The sequence below is a fragment of the Chrysemys picta genome, chromosome 4, assembly GCF_011386835.1.
Source record: "Chrysemys picta bellii isolate R12L10 chromosome 4, ASM1138683v2, whole genome shotgun sequence".
In the NCBI taxonomy this organism is placed as follows: Eukaryota; Metazoa; Chordata; order Testudines; family Emydidae; genus Chrysemys; species Chrysemys picta.
The window spans coordinates 28,542,928-28,570,854 of NC_088794.1; the positions used below are offsets into that span (position 1 = coordinate 28,542,928).

General features: G+C 48.3%; 2 protein-coding genes across 2 annotated transcripts; one reads left to right on the top strand and one right to left on the bottom strand.

Moving 5' to 3' along the window:
• Nucleotides 1–17: 17 nt before the first annotated feature.
• Nucleotides 18–9,068, bottom strand: LOC135982954 (uncharacterized). Its single transcript, XM_065591895.1, has 2 exons — nt 7,603–9,068; nt 18–5,387 (listed from the first exon to the last, which is right to left on the bottom strand). The coding sequence occupies exon 2, from the start codon at nt 3,376–3,378 to the stop codon at nt 1,654–1,656; it is 1,725 nt and encodes a 574-aa protein (XP_065447967.1). The 5' UTR covers nt 3,379–5,387; nt 7,603–9,068; the 3' UTR covers nt 18–1,653.
• Nucleotides 9,069–15,604: 6,536 nt separating this feature from the next.
• LOC112060899 (ribonuclease inhibitor-like) lies at nt 15,605–27,501 on the top strand. Its single transcript, XM_065591025.1, has 4 exons — nt 15,605–15,621; nt 16,150–16,320; nt 18,650–18,782; nt 25,986–27,501. Exons 1-4 carry the CDS (start codon nt 15,605–15,607, stop codon nt 26,403–26,405), a joined length of 741 nt encoding a protein of 246 aa, XP_065447097.1. The 3' UTR covers nt 26,406–27,501.
• Nucleotides 27,502–27,927: the final 426 nt, after the last annotated feature.

Here is a 27,927-nt window from a genome sequence, read left to right on the forward strand (position 1 = left end):
TGGTTAGGTCTGTCAGCGGGGTGGCAATTTGGCTGTATTGTGGTACAAATCGCCTATAATATCAGGCCAAACCTAAGAAGGATTGGACCTGTTTCTTTGACTTTGGAACCGGCCACTTTTGGATAGCATCCACTTTGGCCTGTAGGGGATTTATAGTTTCTTGACCCACCTGATGCCCCAGGTAAGTCACTCTGTTTTGGCCTATTTGACACTTTTTAGCCTTAACAGTTAGTCCTGCCTGCCTGATGCGCTCGAAGACTTTTCCCAGGTGCTCCAGGTGTTCTGCCCATGAATCAGAAAAAACGGCCACATCATCGAGGTAGGCAACTGCAGATTCTCCCAAACCTGCTAGGAGACCATCTACAAGTCTTTGGAAGTTGGCGGGTACATTTTGCAGCCCGAAAGGGAGTACATTGAATTCATACACCCCTGCCTGGGTGACGAAGGCTGACCTTTCCTTGGCGGGTTCATCTAGTGGTACTTGCCAGTACCCCTTGGTTAAGTCTAAGGTAGAGATGAATTGGCCATGTCCCAATTTTTCCAATAGCTCATCTGTGCGTGGCATTGGATAGTTGTCAGGACGAGTTACAGCATTTAGCTTATGGTAGTCCACGCAAAAGCATATTTCCCCATCTGCTTTGGGAACTAGAACCACTGGAGATGCCCATGCACTATTAGAGGGGCATATTATACCCATCTGTAGCATGTCCTGGATCTCCCTTTTTATAGCAGTTTGGGCATGAGGTGATTCCCGGTAGGGTGGGGTTCTAATTGGATGAGCATTACCTGTGTCAATGGAGTGGTATGCCCGTTCGGTCTGTCCTGGGGTGGCTGAGAACATTGGTGCAAAGCTAGTGCACAGCTCCTTGATTTCCTGCCGCTGCAGACGTCCAAGGGTCGCGGAGAGGTTCACCTCTTCCACGCCACCATTACTTTTTCCTTCGTAGAAGACACCTTCAGGCCACTCCGCGTCATCTGTTTCCTGGGTTGTAAACTGGGAAATCTTTAATTCTTTGGAATAAAAGGGCTTAAGAGAATTAACATGGTATACCTTAGGCTTTAGGTTGGAGGTGGGGGATGCTATGAGATAGTTAACAGCTCCTAGACGCTCCTGGACCGTGAATGGTCCTTCCCACGACGCTTCCATTTTATGGGCCTGGAGCGCCTTTAAGACCATGACTTGGTCTCCTACTTTGAAGGACCGTTCTCTGGAATGTTCATTATACCAGGCCTTTTGCTCTTCCTGAGCATCCTTTAAGTTTTCTTTAGCAAGGGCTAAAGAGTGTCGGAGGGTGCTTTGTAGGTTGCTTACAAAGTCTAGAATGTTAGTTCCTGGAGAAGGCGTAAACCCCTCCCATTGCTGCTTCACCAACTGTAATGGCCCCTTAACCTCGCGGCCATACACAAGTTCAAATGGTGAAAACCCTAAACTGGGATGTGGCCCTGTAGGCAAAAAGCAACTGCTGCAACACAGTCTTCCTCAAAGCCCACCAGAAAGAGTCTCCTTGTATAAAAGTCCTTGTTCTATCACAAACCGGGATCGGTTAGAAGAGCTGAGAGGCGGTGGGGTGCTCCGTGCCACCGCCCAAGCTTTCTGAAGGCTGTCATCTGCTTCCTGCTCGGGCTGGAACTGTTCCCTTGATGCTGGAGACATCAGTTCCTCCTTGGACTGTAGACTTGGGCTTGGTCCCTCTGGAAGTGATGCAGGTGCTGGGGCTGTTTCCGTTGACTGTGAACCGCTGTCCGCTGGTGCACTATGTTGTATTTCCGGCTCTGGCTGAGCCTCTTGGGTAGGGTTATCTGCTGCTTCTGCCAGTTCAGGCTCGCTAGTGCCCTCTGGCATTGGAGTTGTAGACGGGTTTGCAAGCCTGGACTCAGTGCTGGCACTGGTTCTGGTGCTGGTTGCGTTGCCAGTTCCATTTCTGGGACTGGCTTTGGCTGGGTCTCTGGGATTGGATCCACTATGGCTGTTGCAGTCGTTGGCAGGGGATCCGGTTCCACCACCTTTGTCTGGGTCTCTGGTAACACCGACGGGGCCCTGGGGGACGGCTCAGGAACAGGGATGGGGGTGAAAGCTTGCTTAGCCTGGCTGCGGGTGATTATTCCCACCCTCTTGGCTAGCTTCACATGGTTGGCCAAGTCTTCCCCCAGCAGCATGGGGATGGGATAATTGTCATAGACTGCAAAAGTCCACATTCCTGACCAGCCCTTGTACTGGATATGCAACTTGGCTGTAGGCAAGGTTACAGACTGTGAGATGAAGGACTGAATTGTCACTGGAGCCTCCGGGTTGATGAGTTTGGGGTCCACTAGGGATTGGTGGATAGTTGACACTTGTGCCCCAGTGTCCCTCCAAGCAATAACCTTCTTTCCGCTCACTCTCAAGGTTTCCCTTCGCTCCGAGGGTATGAGAGAGGCATCTGGGTCTGGGGATCTTTGGTGTGATTGTGGTGTAATGAACTGTAATCGGTTGGGGTTCTTGGGGCAGTGAGCCTTTATATGTCCCAGTTCATTACATTTAAAACATCGCCCTGCTAAGGTATCACCGGGGTGATGTTGGTTGGTGAAGACTGGTGTGGTGGGGTGAGAAGGCGTCTGGGGTTTCCCTTGGGATGTGGGTGGGGCCTTGGGTTGTCCCCGGTGGTAAGGTTTTGTTTCGGCTTGCCCCTTCTGATATTTGCTCCAACTGCTACTAGATTTTTTCTTTTCTGCCACCTCCACCCATTTGGCTCCAATCTCCCCCGCCTCGGTTACAGTTTTGGGCTTCCCATCTAGGATGTACCTTTCTATTTCCTCAGGAACACCCTCTAAAAACTGCTCCATTTGCATTAGGAAGGGCAACTCTTCCGTAGATTTAACATTTGCTCCTGATATCCAGGCATCCCAATTTTTCCCAATGTGGTAGGCATGTCGGGTAAATGACACATCGGGTTTCCACCTTAAGGCTCTGAACCGCCGACGGGCATGCTCAGCTGTTAGCCCCATTCTGATTCTGGCCTTGTTTTTAAAAAGTTCATAACTGTTCATGTGTTCCTTAGGCATTTCAGCCGCCACCTCTGCTAAGGGTCCACTGAGCTGCGGCCTCAGCTCTACCATGTACTGGTCTGTAGTGATGCTGTACCCAAGGCAGGCCCTTTCAAAATTTTCTAAGAAGGCCTCAGTATCATCACCTGCCTTGTAGGTGGGGAATTTTCTGGGATGGGAAGTGGTACCTGGAGAGGGGTTGCTAGGATTGGCTGGTATATCCGGCCTAGCCTGTGCTGATTCCAGTTCATGCTTCCTCTCTCTTTCTCTCTCCTCCATCTCTTTTTCTTTTAGCTCCATAGCTTTCTTGTGGGCCTCCTCTTTGGCTTTCTCTTCTCTTTCTCTTTCCTCCATCTCTTTTTTTTTTCAGCTCCATCCCTTTTTTTTTTAATTGGAGCAGTCTCTGATGTTTCCTTTCATTTTCTTCTGCTTCTAGTCTGGCCAGTTCTAGTTTGTTAGCTACGTCCCTGTACTCATTTTCCTGTTTTCTTGTGCTGGGTCACACCCCCTCTGCAGTTCACTGAAACTGGGATGCACTCAGCTCAGGTAACCGAGACTTTCTAACTAGCTATCCCTGAGAGGTAGAAAGAAAACAAAAACAATTCAGCTTGTAAATTCCTTTTGCCAGCTGTTTGCTCACTGCTCTTTGCTGGAAGGGGGATGTGCGGCGACCGCCTCTTCTTCCCTGACCCTTTCTGGTGTGAATGTTGGGATGAGGGCATGCAAGAAGGGCACACGGTAAATGTTGTACGTTCTGTCAACTGCGCTAGCCGATTTGTTAAGTGCTTTGTGCTGGCACACAGTAAATGTTATATGTTTTGTCCACCGTACTAGCCGGTTTGTTAAGTGTTTAGTGTTTAGTCCTTTGTGTATGCCTGTCCACCCGGCTGTGGTTGTCTAAGGTGTCCATAATGGGGGCAGGGGTGTCTGAGCAAATTCCCACGCCAAAGAAGGGCACTCCTGCTGCATACATGTACTCTGCTCCAGCACCGCCTATAGAAGCAGCTGCTGAGGCAGGTTGCCCAGACGAAACTTGGCAGGGAGCTGCTGCCCAGTCCCCACCGGCCCCAAGGGCAAGAAACATCAAGCGCCTTAAGTATCAAAAGCCCTTACATGTATCCCTCAGACAGTGCCAGGACATGCAGAAACCCCACAATAGCCGCCCATTGCGGAGGACAGGGGAAAGGCCAAACCAAGGTCCTCACTGTCCACCTCCCCGGGGATCCAGTAATGGCGCATGTCATTATTGTAAACAGATGGGCCATTGGAAAAGGGAATGTCCCTAAGTTTATTTAATGACCTTCCCGGAAGAAATTTGCTGTGTAAATTAAATTGTATAATCTGCTGTACCCCAAATGGTGTGTATCCGGATGTGTCTAATCCCGCTCACAATAAGGTCCTGGCAGTTTTGCAGAAGGAGACTCTAAAGGAGGAGACCGACCCCAGCCCTTCCTTGTTGCAACAGGAACTGCTGGCAAGGCCCCCACCTCTTATTGTGGGTTGATCATGCCAACCTGGTTGGGCACATTGAGTCTGCCCGACTAGCTGAAATTCACCTAACCCCAGTGAAACCCCTTCCCAAAGTGCAGTAAAACCCTCTCTCAAACTAAACCGAGGAAAAATTTAACCTGTAATTATCTAAAAAATAAGTGTGTGTATGTAGATAGGTGTGTATAAATAAATAAAGGGGGGTTAGTCAAAAGGCCCACCCTCCTTGCTTAATTGATCGTAAAACAATGCCTGTGCCCATGGAAAGAAATAGTTCAGTAAGAAAAAAGAATCGGGCCCAAACAAGCAGGCAACCGCAGTTTGAGGAATTTAAGAGAGAGAAAGTAAAAAGTTAACTCTGTAGTTACTGTTTAAGCAGTGAAATTATGTACAAATGTTAAAAGGTGTTATGAAAAGAAAATTCTTGGTTTCTTTGCAGCCATTCCTTTGGGCATGTCTGTAAATAATCCAGGCAAAAGGTTATTTAAGTAAAATCATTTGACTATAAAAAAGTCAGTCAAATTTGCTAAAGAACACTAGTGGTGTGTACAATCTTTGTTCTATAAGTTTAAAATAAATTGGTGTTGTTTAGGGTTGTAAAACTGAAAAAATACTTTTGCCAAACAAAAGAAACTAGTGTTGTTTGATTTTGGTATTTAGCATTTAATCTTTAAGGTAACGTAATGCTTTACGAAATTGTTTTTTTTTTTTAATAAAAAAAAAACAGAGTTGTGACTGCAGCAGGGCAGCCAAGGCCAGGAAAATGGTGAAGGTTCTTGGACGGGGTTTTACCACAGTTTTGGCAAAAGTGTTTCTTGGTTTGCCGGAGCTGTTGTGAAGCTTTGTTAGGAATTTTGTACCACGATCTGGCGTACCTGTAAGCAGCAACAGTGATTGTAAACCTAATTTTATTGGACAAATTATAACAAGTTATGTGCAGCTTTACAGATCCAACACAATCTCCACTGCCCCACCACCCGCAGTCTGCTGGGACAGTAAAACGTCAAAATGGGATTTTGAAAAATAAACTGGCCAAAGTCTGTGCTAAAACAAATTTAAAGTGGCCAAATGCCCTCCCATTAGCATTAATAAATTTGAAGGCTACTCCCAATCGAAAAACTGAACTCAGCCCTCATAACTTTCTAACAGGGCACCCGATGCAACAACTGGCAGTGCCCTGCTGGCCCTGGCTCAGATGGACACTCAGTTAATAAATAACACAATGCTTAATTATTGCCAGGCACTAATGAAATGTGTTAGGTCCTTTTATATACAACAGCTCTGCCACTCGCTGAAACCAGGAGACTGGGTCTACATGGAGGTCCATCAGCAAGGAACCGCCCTTATCAAGTCCTGTTAATTATCAACACCGCTGTGAAGTGCTAAGAATTGACTACCTGCCCATGTTTCTCACTGTAATGGCTCTCCGACTGATGATCAGTCTATCTTTCCTTCTGGCGTTGTTGCTTCTTCTGAACAGCAGAAGTAAAGAACAAGGTAAAGAGCTGATAACCTCTCCTTTGTCCGCTGATAGACTCACTGTGCCTTTGGATCTTGCTAAGAAAACAACCTCTACCCCTGAGAACATAATAAAGCCTCCAAGCAAGCAAGGTGATTGTGCTAGTAACCTCTCCCTTGCTGCCTCGCTGTCAGACAGCTAAGTGAACTGAGACTATGAAATCTTGAAAAATAGCTTGCAGAGGCTAGCCAAAACTACCTGAAGATAAAACTTTTAATAGTCTTCAGCCTCTCCTCCTTAACGAACTTAGGGTGGGAATGGAAAAGTAATATTTTTCTAAATCTTAGCCAATCAGTAGCCTCTAATTCAGCCTGTACCATCTTGTAATCTTATTACTAAAACACAGTTAACTCAGGTTCAGGCTGGAGTTGGTGAATTGCATGTTATTTCCGCCCTTAGTTCAATAACCCAAAAGTTGCTAACAAAAATGATATTAAATGTCACCGGTGCTGGGAAGGCATTGCAGTGGAACCTGGCATGTTTAAAAGTTCAAAATTTCCTAGATAACCAGCTAATGGCCATTTGAAGTAATCTCAAGCACCAGGCCTGGTCCACTGCCCTTACAGACACCTCGGGAGTACAATCTAATCTGTGGCCATAAAGGCACACGTAAAGGTGTGAACAGTCACAGTGCTCCTTCCAAGCATATAAACCAATTAAAGGGATGTGGGCTCCCAAATACCAAATCCTGCCGGATCCATGGAAAGGATGCATATAAAATTGGGTAATTCACCAAGATATTTGAAAAAAAAAATTACACCACCTGGTAGGCCTAACCAATTTATAGTCAGTGCTCCTAAAATAACACCTAATATCTGGATAAAAATAAAAAATCAGTAAACACTGGCCATTAAAGTCCCCACAGCTTCAGACCCCTTCCCCAGGCCCTACTCCTCCCCATCACCCAGCCCAAAGACAATGTGGCTAAACTCGAAAAAATCAGCACACACTGGAAGGTGAGACAAAGGCTGTAAGCACCCTCAGTGTCAGTACCGCTAGCGTTAATACCTTTGAGCGTGTCAGTACCAACCCCAATACTCCTAAATGGGCTAGCTTGCAGTCCACCTCAGTGTCCAGCAATAATTACTGTCCCATGCACCCCGTAGAAGCTGGCCTTAGTAAAATTGGCCTTAGTGATGGTGGTCTTAGTGATGCCTGAATGGCATCAAATGGGGGGATTGTGGAGGAAAAGACCCCCTCTCCCCCCAATTGCCTAGGCCTTTGTTTGTTGACCTGGGCCTGCCTTGTAACTAACAGGCCCAAATCCTGAACCAAACTGGCTGTGTCCCATGACTGCGGGGGGGGGGGGAGGGGGGGGGGGAAGGGGGGAACAATGGAAAGCCCCAGAAGCAGGAACTATTTGCAATATGTGCCTAATGCTTATAAAATGTAATAACTGCTTGTGTGAAATAATATTGTAACCAATAAGCGTGAAGCCTCTATAACTGTAACCCATGCCCTCCCCTACACCTGTTGTGTAACTACCCCCTGATGTCACTGTGCCCTGTGATGGACATTTGGTAAAGAGGTTTCCACTGTAAAAATAAAGTCCTGTTGAAGTTTGTTAGTACCTTGCCTGGTTGATACAACACACTGGAATGGTTTTACAGCAATCAAACACAGCTTGCACCAGAAAGCCCAAGACCAGACCTTGCTCTCTTCATGCTATGTGGTGGAGGATGCCCACAACCTTCAGAGCCTGGGGGAAACCCTTCACCCTGGGAACTGTTCTCAACTGGCTGTAAGAGATAAACAAACATTAATGATTCCTGCACATTCAGCTCTCATTCACATTTCAGGGGTAGGTTTGGCCTAAAGTTGAAGAGCCAGCAAAGATGCTGAAAACTCAGTTCCCCCCGTGATTGCCTTATGGAGACTGCAGAAGGTGGGGGTAAAGAATAGGCATGCTAGGATCATGATCAGCAGCGCCTAATCTTTCTAGGCATAAAACAAAACATGTTACCAGAAAAATCTCTACCCTGACATTCATACAACTTGACTGCATACGTTTGCTATCCCAGTTGCCATTCTTATAGCTCCAGTCCTGTGCACCTGTCCCCCCTTCTCCCCATCAGTTGTTTTGTAGATGATGCTAAGAACATGATATTGACTGCTGGGTATGAAGGAGGGTTCATCTGATTGCCCTTAGTTCCGATCAATGTATACATCTTGTCCGAGTCGGACCACACTCCCTTGGCTTCCAGACATGCAGGCTGGCATCTGTAGCAAACGCTAGCCTCGCTGGTGCCAACAATAGGAAATCCTCATAAAACCTCAGGGGATGAATCCACCAACTGGGTGTGGAAATTACTGATTATTTAGTTGAGATCTCTTCCTGATATGGTAAGAGGATTTTTGGAGTCCTTGTGTGGAATCAGGCTCAGTGCAAAGTGTGCATACAGGAGTCTGGTGTGTTGAGGATTTGGGTCAGGACTGGTGAATTAATGCGGAGATCATCCATTCCTCTTTGAAGGCCTTTTGTGGGATACAGCACCTCGGACATCAAGCTGTGGAACTACCTTGAAAAGCCATGTCCATTGTGGGGTGAATGACCATGTTTGCATGAGGATGAAATCATTGTCTTAGCCTGTATAAGGGAGGGCACCTCCTGACTTACCTCAGGGCTTGTCTGTATTGTGACTTAGTGCGTGGCAAGCCAGGGTGTGAATGTACAGTGCCCTAGCCTGGTGCATGCTAGCTGGCTGCATGGAACCAGCTGCCACACACTAAAGTTTTGTAGTGGGCTTAGACCGACTGCCGTTTGAATTTAAGAATGAAGTAGGTGAGCTGCTTGCAATAATATCAATTGCCCCAACATTGTTAACACAGAGTTAAGGTTGACTGGCAGCACCTTGTACCCTTCTAGAATGTCAAGTGCATCTGTACTCAACCCCCTGAAAATTGGGAAATGGAGAGAGAAGCTCATTCTTCAACCTTAACTCTGACCACTTTGAGCGCCAATCCACCCCTGAATCAAACATCATAGCATGCTGTCCTTCCAGAAGACATGGACCACAGTGGGGACAGAGAACATCAGTACTAAAGGAGAAACTATTAGCCTGTATTTTCCTCAAGGCAACAGCCAGGTTTAGGTTGGCCTCAGTGAAAAACAGGTAGCTGTGCCTGGCCTGCACTCAACCACTTAGCCTAATTTGCACAAACTACCTTAGTTTCCAGGAATTACCGCCCCTTCACCCTTGACCTAAGGATTCCCTCTGGGACATGACTTTCGCCTACCCCTTAGCAAGCCCTGTGATGTCCTGCCATGTACTGTACCAAATTGCTACAAATCCCCATGCCAAGAATATACCATTGTGGCCCTCTGCTCAAAAAAGCAGCACACCTCAGCACAGAGACGAGATCCCTCATCCTTGTGGCACATTGATACTTTCCTCGTATGACAGTGTGAATTTTGGCACCCAGTGTGCTGCAGCTAATCGCTCCACCATCCAATACAGCTACACGTAACACAGGGATGGGCAGTGCATGCAGGGGAATGAGCGAATACAGTTCTGTTGGACACAACGCACAATGGCAGATTTTGTTCATTATTCTTCAGGTCTGCTTGTTATGGGGCAGCCTTGGCTGCAACCTACTCACAGTATATCCCCAGTGACTATTGCAGCCTCGGGGGGTGCAGAGTTAAGGTTGCAGGGCAGAGCTTTTGTGGGCCTTGCCTCTGTATTTCTGGGATATCAGAGGGTTACGTAAAGGTGCAGTCAGCATTCTGCTATGATCAGTCAAACTTAACTATGTTAATGAAGTTTTTGGACAGTGAATTTCCCTTGTCTTTTGAGGAAGTGCTGGTAGGGAGAATGGCATGATTGTGGGGCACCTGCATGTGTGGGGGGCCTCAAGGAAGCTTCCTGGGAACACATCAGTGCCACTCAGCTACCAGCTTTGGTCTCTTCCTGGTCCCTTCATGCCCCCAATAGGGTTGATGGGGCCATTGTGGGAAGGAAGTTGATACCAATGGGCTGTGAGGAGCATGTCTACATGGCAGAAGGGAGTGAAGGGGAGTCCCAGCCTCCCTACTCCACTTTGCAGGCTATCCTAAGGGGAAGAGGCCCTGCAGCATAGGAAGATTCTTAACCTAGACTAGGGATGCTACTGCCCCACTATAATGCACTCTCTTTAAAAGCAGCTACTAGGCCACAGGACTGGAGATTAGTAAATATTGTACCTATATTTACAGACAATATGGAACAGAGGAATATGTTCAGGGCCAGGAGCCATGAATTCCTGCCATCTATGACCTGTTCTGCCAGTGACTGTCCTTAACAACCCTTTGCACTTTGGCATCACTTTACAAACCTAATTTAGTGCAATCCCCTCACTGCTCCTTTGAGGTTGGTCAGTGTTATTGCCCTCATTCCACTAATAGGAGAAGGTGAGGCACAGAGATTTTAATTGTGTTTCCCAAAATGTCACATTCTGTGGTCCAGACCCAGATTTCTTTCATATGTAGCAATTTAATAATGAGTTGAGTCACGGATGTTAACTACAAACTTCCCATAGTAATTCAATAGTGTGAGGAATACCCTCTCGTCATAGGCATTTTTGATTGTGGAGCCTGGAAAACTGCAATGAAGCGGTCATCATAGGGTTAACTGAGTTACCTAGCATACTAAAGAATGGAGTCCAGCCGTCCCTCACTTCCTGTTTTGGGAGGGAAAGTCCCCCCCCACACACTTAGTTTGCTGATCTGCAATTGGATAAAGTAGCAGGTTCCCCAGCTTGCAGTTCTGTGACTAAAGTGTTATTCTTGTAAGGCTGAATGGTCCCTTTACAAAACAAGTGGCATGCAGTTTATCTGAGGGGATAACTTGGACTCTGAGATCATGGTGTCCCAGCTAAGAAATTTATTAAAAGGAGCACTTGCTTGGATGCACTGTCAATCCCTTCATTTCACAAGCACTGTAAACCCCACCTCTAGCCTCTTGTAAGTGGGTCTGATACAGGGAGGGGAGGAAGGTCATTTCTCCCCCAGACCTAGTTCCTCTTGGAGTACGGAACCCAGTTGTGTTAAACAGATGAGCTAGGGTGGTGGTGGGGGTAGGCTTTCATCTGCAGTATTATGTAGCTGGGAGTCTGGCTGGGAGAGAAATAATGTAACTTGTCATCCAGTTTGGAAGAGTTTGGGCTCCCATAAACATGATTGATTAGTTTTTAGGCATTGAGAAATATTTTGGAGAAGGCAGGGTGTTACCCAGGATTTTCAGAACCCACAGCAGTGATAACGTCACTGTTTCACTCCAGGCGGAGTTCCAAGATCCTTTCACAATTTGGTTAGAATAACCATCCTTCATTCAAATCCTTTACCACCATCACAAAAACTAACTCTGCAACAAACATTAGCTGTCACAGTTCAGGGCTTGTTGCATCTTTGACCCCTCTTTGTCTGTCTGAGTGCACCCTTCCCAGTGAGAGGCCCGGCACGAGCAGGAGAGGAGGGCTCTAAACTAAGTTCACCGCGGAAGGAGACAAAAGCCCTGAGGTAAGTGGGGAAATAGGATACCGGGAGGAAGCCCGAGCAGGAGAGTGCAAGAGGGGAGGACTCCTGTCTCGGGGCTGGTCTTCACTACCCGCCCGGCTCAGCGGTAGAAAATCGATCTCTCGGGGATCGATTTATCCCTTCTCGTCGGGGCGCGATAATCGATTCCTGGATCGACGCGCGTACTCCACCAGCCCAGGTAGGAGTAAGCGCTGTTGACGGGGGAGCCGCGGCGGTCGATTTGCCGCCGTCCTCACAGCGGGGTAAGTCGGATCCGATATGTCGAATTCAGCTACGCTATTTGCGTAGCTGAATTTGCATATCTTAAATCGACCCCCCCCTTAGTGTAGACGTAGCCTCAGACTGAGAAATCGGGACAATCAGCGAGTTATCTTAAGTGCCTATACACAAATGCAAGAAGTCTAGGAAACAAGCAGGGAGAACTGGAAGTCCTGGCACAGTCAAGGAACTATGATGTGACTGGAATAACAGAGACTTGGTGGGAAAACTCACATGACTGGAGTACTGTCATGGATGGATATAAACTGTTCAGGAAGGACAGGCAGGGCAGAAAAGGTGGGGGAGTTGCATTGTGTGTAAGAGAGGAGTATGACTGCTCAGAGCTCCGGTATGAAACTGCAGAAAAACCTGAGTCTCTGGATTAAGTTTAGAAGTGTGAGCAACAAGGGTGATGTCGTGGTGGGAGTCTGCTATAGACCACCAGACCAGGGGGATGAGGTGGACGAGGCTTTCTTCCGGCAACTAGCAGAAGTTACTAGATCACAGGCCCTGGTTCTCATGGGAGACTTTAATCACCCTGATATCTGCTGGGAGAGCAATACAGCGGTGCACAGACAATCCAGGAAGATTTTGGAAAGTGTAGGGGACAATTTCCTGGTGCAAGTGCTGGAGGAACCAACTAGGGGCAGAGCTCTTCTAGACCTGCTGCTCACAAACCGGGAAGAATTAGTAGGGGAAGCAAAAGTGGATGGGAATCTGGGAGGCAGTGACCATGAGATGGTCGAGTTCAGGATCTTGACACAAGGAAGAAAGGAGAGCAGCAGAATACGGACCCTGGACTTCAGAAAAGCAGACTTTGAGTCTCTCAGGGAACTGATGGACAGGATCCCCTGGGAGAATAACATGAGGGGGAAAGGAGTCCAGGAGAGCTGGCTGTATTTTAAAGAATCCTTATTGAGGTTGCAGGAAAAAAAAAACATCCCGATGTGTAGAAAGAATAGTAAATATGGCAGGCGACCAGCTTGGCTTAATAGTGAAATCCTTGCTGATCTTAAACACAAAAAAGAAGCTTACAGGAAATGGAAGATTGGACAAATGACCAGGGAGGAGTATAAAAATACTGCTCAGGCATGCAAGAGTGAAATCAGGAAGGCCAAATCACACTTGGAGTTGCAGCTATCAAGAGACGTTTAGAGTAACAAGCAGGGTTTCTACAGGTATGTCAGCAGCAAGAAGAAAGTCAAGGAAAGTGTGGGACCCTTACTGAATGAGGGAGGCAAGCTAGTGACAGAGGATGTTGAAAAAGCTAATGTACTCAATGATTTTTTTGCCTCTGTCTTCACAAAAAAGGTCAGCTCCCAGACTACTGCACTGAGCTGCACAGTATGGGGAGAAGGTGACCAGTCCTCTGTGGAGAAAGAAGTGGTTCGGGACTATTTAGAAAAACTGGAGGAGCACAAGTCCATAGGGTCGGATGCACTGCATCCGAGGGTGCTAAAAGAGTTGGCGGATGTGATTGCAGAGCCATTGGCCATTATCTTTGAAAACTCATGGCGATTGGGGGAGGTCGCGGATGACTGGGAAAAGGCTAATGTAGTGCCCATCTTTAAAAAAGGGAAGAAGGAGGATCCGGAGAACTACAGGCCAGCCAGCCTCACCTCAGTCCCTGGAAAAATCATGGAGCAGGTCCTCACGGAATTAATTCTGAAGCACTTAGAGGAGAGGAAAGTGATCAGGAACAGTCAGCATGGATTCACCAAGGGCAAGTCATGCCTGACTAACCTAATTGCCTTCTATTAGGAGATAACTGGGTCTGTGGATGATGGGAAAGCAGTAGATGTGTTATTTCTTGACTTTAGCAAAGCTTTTGATATGGTCTCCCACAGTATTCTTGCCAGCAAGTTAAAGACGTATGGGCTGGATGAATGGACTATACGGTGGATAGAAAGCTGGCTAGATCGTTAAACTCAATGGCTATTGATCAACAGCACCATGTCTAGTTGGCAGCCCATTTCAAGCAGAGTGCCCCAAGGGTCAGTCCTGGGGCCGGTTTTGTACAATATCTTCATTAACGATCTGGAGGATGGCGTGGACTGCACTCTCAGCAAGTTTGCAGATGACACCAAACTGGGAGGAGTGGTAGATACGCTGGAGGGTAGGGACAGGATACAGAGGGACCTAGACAAATTGGAGGATTGGGCCAAAAGAAACCTGATGAGGTTCAACAAGGACAAGTGCAGAGTCCTGCACTTAGGATGGAAGAATCCCATTCACTGTTACAGACTAGGGACCGAATGGCTAGGAAGCAGTTCTGCAGAAAAGGACCTAGGGGTTACAGTGGATGAGAAGCTGGATATGAGTCAACAGTGTGCCCTTGTTGCCAAGAAGGCTAACGGCATTTTGGGCTGTATAAGTAGGGGCATTGCCAGCAGATCGAGGGATGTGATCATTCCCCTCTACTCGACATTGGTGAGGCCTCACCTGGAGTACTGTGTCCAGTTTTGGGTCCCACGCTACAAGAAGGATGTGGAAAAATTGGAAAGAGTCCAGCGGAGGGCAACAAAAATGATTAGGGGGCTGGAGCACATGACTTATGAGGAGAGGCTGAGGGAACAGGGATTGTTTAGACTGCAGAAGAGAAGAATGAGAGGGGATTTGATAGCAGCTTTCAACTACGATAGAACTAGACTGTTCTCCGTGGTACCGGATGACAGAACAAGGAGTAATGGTCTCAAGTTGCAGTGGGGGAGGTTTAGGTTGGATATTAGGAAAAACGTTTTCACTAGGAGGGTGGTGAAGCACTGGAATGCGTTACCTAGGAAGGTGGTGGAATCTCCTTCCTTGGAGGTTTTTAAGGTCAGGCGTGACAAAGCCCTGGCTGGGATGATTTAGTTGGGATTTGGTCCTGCTTTGAGCAGGGGGTTGGACTAGATGACCTCCTGAGGTCCCTTTCAACCCTGATATTCTATGATTCTATGATTTCTCTCAGGATGGAACGTTGTGGAGTCTTCCACTTTTAGACTGGGGGTCCAGGCTGCAGCACCCCTGTTTACCATCCATGATAACTTAGTAGATTTACTGTGTTTAGACACCTGTTAGATTTCCCTTCAGGAGCTGTGGCCAATGAGAACACAGTGACTTGTTCAAAACAAAATATTAGTTATTATATTAATATATATTCATCGGGTCTAGTTATTATTTAGTCCTGCCTTGAGTGCTGGGGACTGGACTAGATGACCTATTGAGGTCCCTTCCAGTCCTACACTTGAATGATTCAATGAATATTATAGCAGAGCACCAGCTCCGTTGTAGTTAAGAGTGAGATCTCCTGTCTGTTGAAAGGTCTAAGTGATCTACATGCCACGTGATTATTTGGATTCCCTTGAAATGTGGTGTGCTTCATGGGGACATGGAGTTAGATTAATGATCCAGATCTGGAGTCATTTGAGTGAGGGGTTGAGTAAGAGGCTTCCAGAAAAAAACCCAGTATTCATAAAAGTGAAGAATTCTGCAAACTTTTTTTTGTGCAGTTCTAGGGATCAAACCTTGGCTCTGATCATGGCTACATGATCTGAATACTTTGACCCAGACAGTGTATACGGCACTCATTGGCTCTTTGGAGGATCAGAATGAAAATGCTATTTAAGAAAGTTTAGTTCTCTAGCTAGGGACATTCCAAATATTATCATGTCAAATTGTGCATGTGCAGACACAGAGCCCAAGAGGCATTTTAGGGAGCAACTACATATAGGACATGAATAACTTAACGGCATATATTATGGCCATTGAACTGGAGAAACATCCAGGCGCTATAAGTTCAAATTCATTCTTGGGCAGAAATGGAGGAGGCGGGGAAGTAGGAAGTGGCTTGTCTCTGTGAATTTTTTTTTTAATTTTGAGGAAATGTAATCTGAGTATAGCAGAACATTCCAAAAGTGCTCAAACTCTTTTTGAAAAAGAAAAAATTACATCTGCAAATGCTTCTTGGGAAGGGGGAGTGGAGGAGTGGGGGGAATAGGGAGAGAGAGTTTGGCTGCAGCAAGGGGAAGGAGGATTATGGGGAGGGAGATAAATGTGGATGGGTGGTAGGGGAGGGTAGAAGGGTTGGGAGCTCAGGTCAGGGGAAGGGATTAGACTGGGAGTGGGATGGGAGAGGTGGAATGGGACACTGGGAGGGGTGACATGTCGGGAAGTGGGAAGGGTTAGGGGTGGGGAACATCTGTCAGCCCCACATCCTTCTCTCCCATATATGCTGGGATGGGATCTGGAGGGGCCCAACCCTTCTGAGGGTGTCTGAGACTCTCTCTCTGCCCCCCTATAAACACAGACAATGGGGCATAAATAAATAGTCATTTCCCTCTCTGTATGTTTCTGTCTCCTGCAGGTTGTCTGACTGTGATCTCACAGCTGCTTGTTGTGGGGCTCTCCCCTCTGTTCTCAGCACCAGCCAGACCCTGACAGAGCTGAACCTGTGGAAAAACAAGCTAGGAGATTCAGGCGTGCAGCTGCTGTGTGAGGGACTGAAACATCCAAACTGCAAACTGCAGAAAATACAGTAAGAGCTGATTTCCTTTAGACTGAGCCTGTTAACGTTATACTATTGCGATTTCAGCTCTTCCTCCTGAGATCACAGTACCAGTGTGAATGCACCAACAACCCTTGAAAAGCACCACGGCCCAGATTTTAAAAGGTATTTCGGCATTGTGGCACTCAGTGTTGCAATGTCTAAATGACTGTCAGTGGGATTTAGGCTCTGAAGCTGAAACGTCTAAATACCTTTAAAAATCTGTGTCCCACTGTCTTCCAAAGGAGTGGGAAAGAAGACCCCCTGCCATGTAAATGGATCATATTGTACTAGATAAGAAGTTAGATCACACAGTGGCTCTTCAGATACCGGAAATGCAGTATATGTTAGAGTAGAAACTCAGGTTATTTTACTCACTAAGTGTGAAGGAGAACACAGTTATAGGTGATTTTCACAATTTGATTAAAATAACCCTCTTTCATTCAAATCCTTTACCACCATCACAAGAGCTGATCCTGGGACATATCTAACACAGAGACAAAGAAACAGAAAGAGGGAAAAAAGAAATGGAAAAGGGCAAAAAGAGAGTGATTCAGCAAGGGACTACCTCTGGGGGCAGGTATCTGTTGGTAAGTACTTTGTGCTTCACCCCCTCTTCCTCGGCCTGCCCGTCCCTCCAGGCAGCAGCTCTCACAGGTATTGGCAACACTGGCACGTCCAGTTAGCTCTGCAGGTCTAATTGGCTGGTCAGGAACAATCCCAGGCAGCTGTAAATGATTGTGAAGCTCTTTAGTTGATAAAACCCCTAGAGTATGAGTATGAGTGCTATTTCAGTCCAAAAGACACCTGGCTCAGTGTTTAAATCCACCGCTCGGAGAGAATGGTGTCAAATCTCTGGGTTGCAGCCTGGCTTCCTCATCAATGGAGAATGGAAAGGAAAAGAAACAAAGCATGAGGAGGGAAGATGAGATGGATGCGAGTGAATGGTAGTGAGTTCTGTGGTATTTTGGGCTAGTTTAACAAGGTGGCTTTCCCCTTAAGGACTGGAGACCTGAGCCAGCCAGCCCTTACTAGGCACACCTGAGCAGGGATCACCTGATCACCTTATCAAGGGCAGCAGGAAGTCATAAGTAGGGGTAGGGGAATGTCTCTCCTCGAGCAATCAGTAACAGGGTCCCATACAGGCAGCTTTTCTGTTATTTGGAGTTTAGCACTTTACCATTGTAGGCTCGGAAATCACTTGTTCCTGAATTGTTATAAATGTATTTTCTTTGGTGCTTGACACAAACATGGTGGCCATGTCCCTTCCTTTAGAACTGCAGCATCCCCAGCACTGGAGACTGGCTTCCACTAACCCAAACACGCTGGGAAGAAACTAATAATGTCGTTCAAGAAACTGCTGTAAAAAGCAAATAAAATAAATGTTAGTGTTTCCCCCAGGAAGGACTTGACCTTCTCCCTTGCTCTCCTCCCTTGCTCTCAGATGGTCCTTTGGGCCAAACCTACAGCACCACAATAGCTGAGAAACTCAGACCCTTCAAGCAAGCTGTTACTGGGAGCCTGGTGATGAGGCAGTGTAAAAAACATATGGTAGAACCTTGGTTTTAGCAATGAGAGATACAATCCTGCTACTGCCATGTAGGTATTGTATTCACATAGAGGATATTACAATAGTCCATCTAGGAAAGCCCTAGGGCCTATGGGGCTGTGCTACTCTCAATCAGTCCCTCACACTCAGAATGCACTAGACTAAGGCTCTGTCTGCAGTACAGAATTAAGTTGACCTAACTTACATCTGCATACAGCTGCCACAGTAATCACATCACTTGTGCGTGTCTGCACTTTGCTCCGTGTGTCTGCCATGAGCCTTCTCACCAGGAGCGCTTGTATCGATTGTACTGTCGGTGTGGGGCATTGTGGGAAGGCTTCTGAAAGTCAGGAACAGGTGACATAAGTAAGGCAGCATCTACACTGACATTGCATCGACCTAGCTAACCTTGATTCTACGCTGCTCATGGAGGGGGAGTTAAGTTGGTGTAGCTAGGCAGTTACATCAGTGGGAGTGAAATTTAAGTGTAGACACTTCCATAGTTAGGTTGACCTAAGCTGCCTTACATTGACCTGACTCTAGGATAGACCAGATGTAATTTAGACTCCTCAGCACACATTTTCACTTAGTGCCCAATTGTGTAAGGGAGTCTGAGCTGATTGCTTAAAACCAAGGAGCCAGAAGAAGGTGTAAGAATGTGTAAGTTCAGGTAAAGGGAGGGCTACTTTGACTTACACCATTTTACTTTTCAGAAGAGAATGGGACATAAACAAGTGATCATTTCCCTCTCTATATGTCTGTCTCCTGCAGGTTGTCCGATTGTGCTCTCACAGCTGCTTGTGGTGGGCATCTCTCCTCTGCCCTCAGCATCACCCTGAGCCTGACAGAGCTGATCCTGTGGAAGATCAGCTGGGGGATTCCGGAGGGCAGCTGCTGTGTGAGGGACTGAAACATCCAAATTGCAAACTGGAGAAACTATCATAAGTAACAGTTGGTTCCCTTTAGTCTGTGCCTGTTAACACTGTGGTGTTGTGTGTTGTACTCTACCAGGATCACAATATCCTAGAGTGCATGGAACCTACTCACGGAGCAGCCCCACACTGCTCCTGAGGAAAAGACAGAGATCCACTCATGTGTACATTGGTTTTATTTTATTAATTAACAATTGAATAAACCCTCAACCCTTGGGCCATATTCATCAGAGCAAAGCAGCTAGTGGGCAGCTGCCCTGAAGGGGTAGCCAAGGATCTCCCTGACTTAGCACAGTGTGTATGGAGGGGCATGGAGACATATGTTGGGGCAGGAGGGGGTGGGGCAGAGTTCATGGTGCAGTGTCAGATCCTAGGCTGGCACAGCCACTGGGGTAACAGAAGTCTGAGGACCCTCTAAGGACAGGTTGACACTTAAAATGCTGCAGTGGCACTGCTGTAGCACTTGAGTGGAGACACTATCTATGCTGATGTGAGGGCTTCTCCCATCAACATAGGTACTCCACCTCCCTGAGAGGCAGTTGCTATGTCGACAGGAGAAGGGGGTGGGAGGTCATAGTGGCTCACAAGTTAAATATGAGTCAACAGTGTAACACTGTTACAAGAAAGGTAAACATCATTCTGGGATGTATTAGCAGGAGTGTTGTAAGCAAGACACGAGAAGTAATTCTCCCGCTCTACTCTACCTCATCTGGAGTATTGTGTCCAGTTCTGGGTGCCACATATCATGAAAGATGTGGACAAATTGGAGAAAGTCCAGATGAGAGCAACAAAAATGATTAAAGGTCTAGAAAACATGAGCTATGAGGGAAAATTGAAAAAAACGGGTTTGCTTAGTTTGGAGAAAAGAAGACAGAGAGGCATGATAACAGTTTTCAAGTACATAAAAGGTTGTTACAAGGAGGAGAGAGAAAAATTGTTCTCCTTAGCCTCTGAGGATTGGACAAGAAGCAATGGGCTTAAATTGCAGCAAGAGAGGTTTAGGTTGGACATTAGGAAAAACTCCCTAACTGTCAGAGTGGTTAGGCACTGGAATAAATTGCCGAGGGAGGTTGCGGAATCTCCATCATTGGAGATTTTTAAGAGCAGCTCAGACAAACACCTGTCAAGGATGGTCTAAATAACAGTCCTGCCTTGAGGGCAGGGGACTGGACTAGCTGACCTATTGAGGTCTCTTCCAGTCCTATGATTTGATATCTGACCCAGTATCAGGAGAGTGGAAAGGTGACTTAGAGCCGGTTTCCTCACCTACAAGTCTAGTCAGTTGTGTTGAGGTCAACTGGGTGAAGCTGAGGACACATTCCAGTGGCTTTTAGCAAACCCTAAATGCAGCATATTTTGATGTTAGAAACCCAATAACAACATTCCCCATCCCCCAGCCTGGAGCCATCACTCCAGCTTTCCCAAAAGGTCTGGAAAGAGAAGAAAATTAAACACTTATCTGTTCTCCCAAACTAGCTGTAAACAACGCATAGGAATAAATAACATCAGTATTAATGTGTTACCGCAAAGGGGCTTGGATCCCTGCTCATCACCCGTCATTTCAGGCTAAACCTGCAGTGTCACTCAGCTCCTGATAACACAGCTCAGCCAGCAAGTGTCACTGAGAACCGGCTGTGGGCTGCCCACGGTGCCGTTCCAGCCCATCCTTCTCATGGCAGATAATTAAGGGCTGGTCTGTGGCCCCACTGGCCAGAGCTCAGTCCTGTCATCTCTGATCTCCTCAGGATCCCTCTGCATTTGCCTCCTGTCACCCAGCCTTAACAATTGTCTCTTGCTCCTTGAAGGGTTAAAATCCATGTGCATGTTATATAACAACCTGGTATATATGGATTGTGCCAGCTCTTTTTCAGACCCGAAGTCCAGAGTTTGGTCTGGAGACCAGAGGCCTAACTAATAGTGATCAGCTAAGAGAAAGCTGGGGTAAACAAAATAACATTGCCTTTACTAAGATCTGCTTGGTCAGTAGAAATGCCAGATGTTGAAGCAATAACTGAATAATTATGTTTCATCCAATGTTTCAAATTGAACAAAGGATCCCTGTTCCTATTGTGTTTCTCCTGAAGGGAAAACAGTCTTCCCACAGATCCAACCTTGAGTTTATGAAATATTGGCACATGTCACTATAATGATATGGCACCCTTCCACCTCCCTTCCAAGGGACCAATGCCCTGCCTTAAGACATAAAGGAGACAATCTCTATTTTCATATGCTTTCACTGTTTCTTTGCTTTATCCCCTAGACATGTACCTGTCGGACAATCAAAGGAGTTACTCCATTCCTATGGACCCCAAATCAGAATTCAACATATATATTTTATACTAATAACATTTTATCAAAGTATTAATCAAATGTTAATTTGTTAACTTGAGACCATGGGCGGAGACATTGTGTAACCTTTTAACCATTGGCTATTGTGCTATCTTGTCTTGCTGCAAAACCTATCCCGGGGTGTGGAACTGCCTACCCCGTCACTTTCCCCCGCCCATGGAAAATCTATATATTTCATTGTAATCAATTAATTGACAGTGTCTCTGAGCCTAATAAGCCAGGTGACACTCCACCAGCGCTGTGTGTAATAAACCCCTATGCTTTGACCTCTACACGGTGTGGATTTATGTCCTTCACTCCTGCTTGCAGGTTCCTCCTCATGTGTCCTGCTGCTCCCAGCTCTCCAGCCACAGCCGGCTTCCCTGATCAGCTCTCATCTTTCCGCCTGCCTCTTTCTCCTGGCTCTCAGGATGCTGCTACCCAGCCTTCTCCCCTTGCTGCCTGCAGCCTGCTGCTCACCCTCACACACACTGGCCAGCTCTATCTCTGTCTGATCTGCCCTGTGCCCAGGATGTCACTTCTCTTTCCTTGTCATTCTGGTTAACACAGCGCCCCCTACTGGTGAGATGCTGATCTGGGTCCCTGCCTCTCCCAGGTTAACCTGGGGCTCAATCATAGAATCATAGACTATTAGGGTTGGAAGAGACCTCAGAGAGGTCATCCAGTCCAACCTCCTGCTGAAAGCAGGACCAACCCCAAAGCAGCTTTTTCCTTTCACCCCATTCTAGGTGGTGGAGTGCCCAGAACAGAACCAGTTCTGGCAATTTTTTTTGACAAATAGATTTCTTACCAGGCATATTAATACAGAACTTTGTGAAATTCATTTAAATGACAATACAGAACTGTATTTACTGTATCTGTCAGAAGCAGTGCAAAGGCTTGGGGGAGCCAGGGGTAATGGAGGAGCTGAGGGAGAGGGAAAGAACCTAGGAGTGAACCTGGCAGGTGTTGGGTGTGGCTGGGAGGTTTTCCTCTGGGGGGGGTTGGGGGAATTGTTTGGGTGTTGGAAGTCTCCCCCATGCAGACCCTGGCTGACCCCAAGCCTTTCCCATTCAGTCAGGCACATCTGCCCCTGTCCCCACACCCTTCATCCCCATGGGTCCCTGCAGCCCCCCACCCCTGTCCCCAGGCTCAGCTCTGTCACCCCACTAGATCCTGAGCCCATGTTCCAGTCTGTCCCCCCCCCAGCCATTCTGAAGCCCAATCTGTGACCCCCCCAGCAGCTCTGTGTGCCCCACTCTGTCCTAACCTGGCTCCATGGGCAGTTTGCTGTGATGGACTTGTACTGAGTCCTGGGGGAATTCTGCAGCACCGGGCATAGAATTTTATATTTTCCTGCATAAAAAACATTTTGCCTAAGTGCTGCAGTTCCATCTTCTGCCCACCGATGGCCGCTATCGAGCTAGAACAGCCGGCACGAATGCAGCTGTCTGTTCTGTTGCCAGAGCGGCCTCTGATGGGGAAAAAGTGGAACTGCATCACTTTTTACCCAAAATGTTTTTTATGCTGGAAAATACAAAATTATTCAAGACAAATTAATTCTGAACGACTGCAGACGCACAGAATTTCCCCAGGTGTAACAGTAACTGATACAACAGGTGCACATGGAAAGGAATACCCTCCGGGACCTGTGGTGCCAATTGGAGCGTTGTGATCTATCTGTGCATGTCCAGAGTGAAGAATCTCCTTTTAGACACCACTGACATTAGTGTTTGGGGAAAAAATATTGTGACAAAATTCTTCCTCTATCTTGGTGGGTCTACGCTTATTGACGAATTTTCTTGCCTCAGAGATTCACCATGTGTGTTGGGGAGCAGCCCAGAGACCTTCCCCTCTGGAAGAACCCACAGTCCAGGTCAACTGGGAGGTTTGGGGGGAACCCGGGCCCGCCCTCTACTCCAGGTTCCAGCCCAGGGCCCTGTGGACTGCAGCTGTCTATAGGGCCTCCTGTAACAGATGCATGACAGCTACAACTCCCTGGACTACTTCCCCATGGCCTCCTCCAAACACCTTCCTTATTCTCACCCCAGGACCTTCCTCCTGGTGTCTAATAACACTTGTGCTCCTCAGTCCTCTAGCAACACTCACTCCCAAGTCCTCACACTCACACCACAAACTGAAGTGAGTTCCTTTGTAAAGCCCAGGTGCCCTGATTAGCCTGCCTTAATTGATTCTAGCAGCTTCTTCTTAACTGGCTCCAGGTGTCCTAATTAGCCTGCCTGCCTTAACTGGTTCTAGCAGGTTTCAGATTACTCTAGTGCAGGCCTGCTCTGGTCACTCAGGGAACAGAAACCCTATCTGACCTGGCAATCATAGATCACTCTCCTGTAGCCCTCTGGCCTGGAGGGAGGTAGGGGACTGCTCCTCCTCTTTCTCTGCTACCTGCTTGCTAGCTGCTAGACCCACCCACACCCTTGGGTGCTGCTGTTCCAGCTACAGCCCCTTGGGGGGGGCTACTGGCCCACTCCCCAGAGAAGAGGAGGGAGAGACCCCAACCATTGCTCCTGCTGCTGGGAATGCCACCACCACCTCCACCTGAGAAGGGTCCTTCCTGCTGGCCACCAGACTGCCGCCTGGAGCTGCTACGTTTGCTGCTGGGGAGCCGCTGGAGCCCTGAGGAGAAGAAGAGGACCATCTGCCAGTGGGGGAGCGCGTAGGAATTCTACAGACCACTGTGGAGGGGGCCCTCCCGGACTGAGTAACTTTTGAACTGTGCTCTTGTGGTGGGGATCTAGACTGTGTTTGTGGAGACACAGGGGGTGTGGCATGGAGCCTGCCCCCTGGTCCATCTGTGTCTCCCCCAACCCCCACCACCACCATCATCATCGTTGCCCCCTCCACCACCCCCACTGACTACTCACCATCTGCCTTGGGCTCCTGCCTCTGGGACTCAGCTGCTCCCCAAGGCTTGCCACGCCCTGTTGCCACGATTGGGCCTGATACAGCAGCCAGCTTACAAGGACTTCCTTTTTTGTTGCAAGCGCACGTGGGTGCACGTGCCCCCCCTCCTTTGGACTGACCCCCTACCCCCTACAGCAAGCCCCCAGCTTTGCCCCTGCTACCTACCCATTTGCCCCTTGCAGCCTTTTGCCCCTTTCCCTTGCCCCAGCCCCTTGCCAGCTCCAGTCTCTTTGCCTGCCATGCCCTTTCCCTCTACAACCTTTGTCTGTTTGACCCGCCCCAGCCTCTGAAGCTAGCCTCATGGTTCCTCTGCCCCACTCCCAGCCTGATTGTTCCCCTTCCCCTGCGGTCCCCTTGCATTGATTAGCCTCTCCCTTCATGCGCCCATGTCCCCTCCCTTGCGCTTGTGCCCCTCCCCATTTTAGTTTGACCTTGTTTCACTGCACCCCCCAATGCTGTTATATTCCCCTTCCTTGGTGCGACTAGAGGAGCCGGAAACCCTCCCTGAGTCGGTGACTGACCCCTAGCCTTGACAGCCCCCCCATCAACCCCCCCTTTTTTTCGCGCCCTCCTCCCCTGCCTACAGCCTAGCGGGGAGGAGTGGTCGAACTGCTTCCCCTTTCCCTACCCCACCTCCAGTGTTTGCTCTCCCCCTGTCCTCATTATGACAGGGGATGAAGAGAGTGAGACCCCTCAGGCAGACCCTGCTGCCCCTCCTCCACCCGCCCCACCATCATCCCCCCTAGCCTCTACCTCAACCGCCGCTGCCAAGCCACCTACTACCATCCCTGCTGGAGCGCCGGCAGCGGTGAGTAACGAGGTGACCTCCGCTGCTGCCATGTCCCTTGCCCCCTCTGACTCTGGGGGAGTCCCCCCAGTCGGCAGGAAGGGCCAGGGTACGAAGAAGGGTAAAGGCCCCGCTAAAAAGGCCAGGCCCTCCATGGCAGGGGGTGCCCCCACTGCCGCAGCCCCGCAACAAGCCGCGGCGTCCCTCCCTGCTGTTCCCTCCACCAGCTCTATGGGTGTCCCACCCCCAGCTCCCAAGGCATACGCCCAGGTGGCGGCGACCCCCCCACCTGCCGCTACGTCATCTCCCCCATCCACCGCCTCTGCTACCATCTATAGCAGCCGGGGCCCCTTCCCCACCTTGACCAGGAAGCACGGCGTCCGTTGCCTCCTGGTACCTGCCTCGCCCCACGTGGAGACCTACACCATCTGCAGCCGGTTCTGTTCCGGACCGCGCCAAGGAAACATCTATATACGCTCGTGCTCCATGTTCTTCATGTCCTCACCCTCGCGTCCCGCCCCGATACGAAGTGGCGGGACCTTCTGCCACCTCTGGAGGGTGAGGAGCCCCGGTGGGCCAGCCTTTATTCTGCTCTGATCCCGAAGCCCACCGGGGACATCAGTTGGCGGCTCCTTCACGGAGCCGTGAGCACGGGCGTGTACTTGGCGCGGTTTACCCCTATCCTAGACACCTGCTCTTTTTGCGGCGTGAGGGAGACCCTGGCACATGTTTACCTGGAGTGCGCCAGGCTGCAGCCCCTATCCTGGCTCCTCACGGATATTTTGTTAAGATTTTGGTTGCACTTTTCTCCTCACCTTTTTATTTATGCACTCCCTATCCGTCGCTCCACAAAGTCGCGGGACCTCCTGGTCAACCTCCTTCTGGCCCTAGCGAAACTGGCCATCTATAAAACCAGAGTAAGGAGGTTGGCCGATGGAGTTTCCTGTGACTGTGGGGCGTATTTCAGGTCCTCCGTTCATTCACGTGTCCGGGCAGAGTTCCTCTGGGCGGCGTCCACTGGCTCCCTTGACGCCTTCGAGGAGCAGTGGGCGCTGTCCGGGGTTCTCTGCTCAGTGTCCCCGTCTGGTTTGCTTCGTTTGACCCTTTGACCTCACTCCTGTCCCTGTTCTTTTATTAGTTGTCCCCTGTAATTTTTTGGTCTCCAGGTCCTGTGGACTCCCCCTTAGGCTGGGGGGAGAGGGGGATCCCAATAGGTCTGGTCACTCAGGGAACAGAAAACTACTCATCCAGTGACCAGTATATTTGCCCTCTACCAGACTCCTGTACCCCACTGGTCTGGGTCTGTCACAATATGCATGGTTTCCTCTTTGTATCTCTGGCCTATGCAGATTGGCGGATTGTGATTTTTACAGCTGCTTGTTGCAGGGAGCTCTCCTCTGCTCTCAGCACCAACCAGACCTTGAGGGAGCTGAATCTGCAGGAGAAAAAAATGGGACACTGTGGCATGAAGCTGCTGTGTGAGGGACTGAAACATCCCACCTGCAAACTGCAGAAATTGTGGCAAGTTACAGCTGGGTTCCTTTTAATTATATTGTGATGAAGCTGTTTTCACTAGAATCACAGTGTTATTGTCCAAGCCCCAACCAAGAACTGGCTCTCATTCTTATCCCACTGCTGTGCTGATAGGTTTCATGTTAGAAGTTTAAAACTTGAGTAATGTAGTGCAGTAGTTCTTGACCAGGGATCTGGGGGCCACTTGGGGGCCTCGAGCAGGTTTCAGGAGGGCCTCCAAGCAGAGCCAGCATTAGACTCGCTGGGGCCTAGGGCAGAAAGTCAAACCCCCACTGCATGGGGCTGAAGCCCAGGTCCCTGAGCCCCCCTCCCCTGACCTGGGGGCGGAAGCCTGAGCAATGTAGTTTCATGGGGGGCCCTGTGGTGTGGGGCCCCAGGTAATTGCCCTGCTTGCTCCCCCCAAACGCCAGCCCTGGCTTTTATATGCGGAAAACCAGTTGTTGTGGCCCAGGTGGGCTGTGGAGTTTTTTATACCATGTTGGGGGGGCTCAGAAAGAAAAAGGTTGAGAACCTCTGATGTAGCAGCTTTAGTGCCCTCTGAAGGCAGCTACTTTTATATCAGAACCTCATGTTATTTTATTCAGTAAACAAGACTGAAAGCACAAGTTTAGGATCCTTCCACAATTTAATTAAAGGACCCTTCTTCATTCACATTTACCACCCATGTCATAGGTAATCCTGGGACAAAGACTAACAGACAAATAGAGAAACAGAAAGGTAGAGTGGAAGGGCACACAGAATAGCATTAGGTTAAGTACCATTCATGACCCACACAACCACCCAGCCAAGTGTTTTAAATCTACAGAGAGAAGTGAAGGTGGTAAAGTCACTAGGCCATAAAGCTGAGAGGGAAATGGAAAACTGTTTAAAAATCTTCATAGAGACTGAGAAGGACAAAAGAGAAAAGACTAGGGGAGACGAAAGCCAGATGGGAGGAAATGGAAGCAAGTTCTGTGGAGCTTTGGGATTGTAAATGTATTTAATAAGTGCCCAGTTCTGTGCACAGTCCTAGATAACCCCCAGACAGGGCTTTGGTTCTGGGATGTTACAGTCAGTCTCCTTCAGAGACACAGCAAGGCAGCCTTCTGAATGATTTAGATTTTGAAGCTAACTTTTTTAATGATGACCCAGAAGTAAGTTATTTCCCAAATGTCTGTTCATTCTGGCCTGACATAAATTTGACAAGGCTAGTGTAAAGTTCCCCCACTTCGGAGGGTCATTGGAAGTGGGGATAGAACCTAGAACCTCTGAATCTAAAAGTACAAGTTTGTATTGCATGAGTGTAAGGTTGTCGTTGACTCAAACCTCTGTGGTTGCGCTACTAGAGGGGGGCAAAGAGCCTCATGGGGTAAGGGTGGGTTACACTAGCACATCCCTTTCCTTAGACCGGCACCATGCTCTGAACTGGAGCAATAGCTCCTCCTCTCTCACATTTGATCTAAACACACAAGCCCCATTCTCCTGACCTGGCTGTAAAAATTAAGACAAAGTCAGTGACACAACAATGTCTTCCAGTCAGGGTGGATTTTTGAGCTCGCACCTGCATT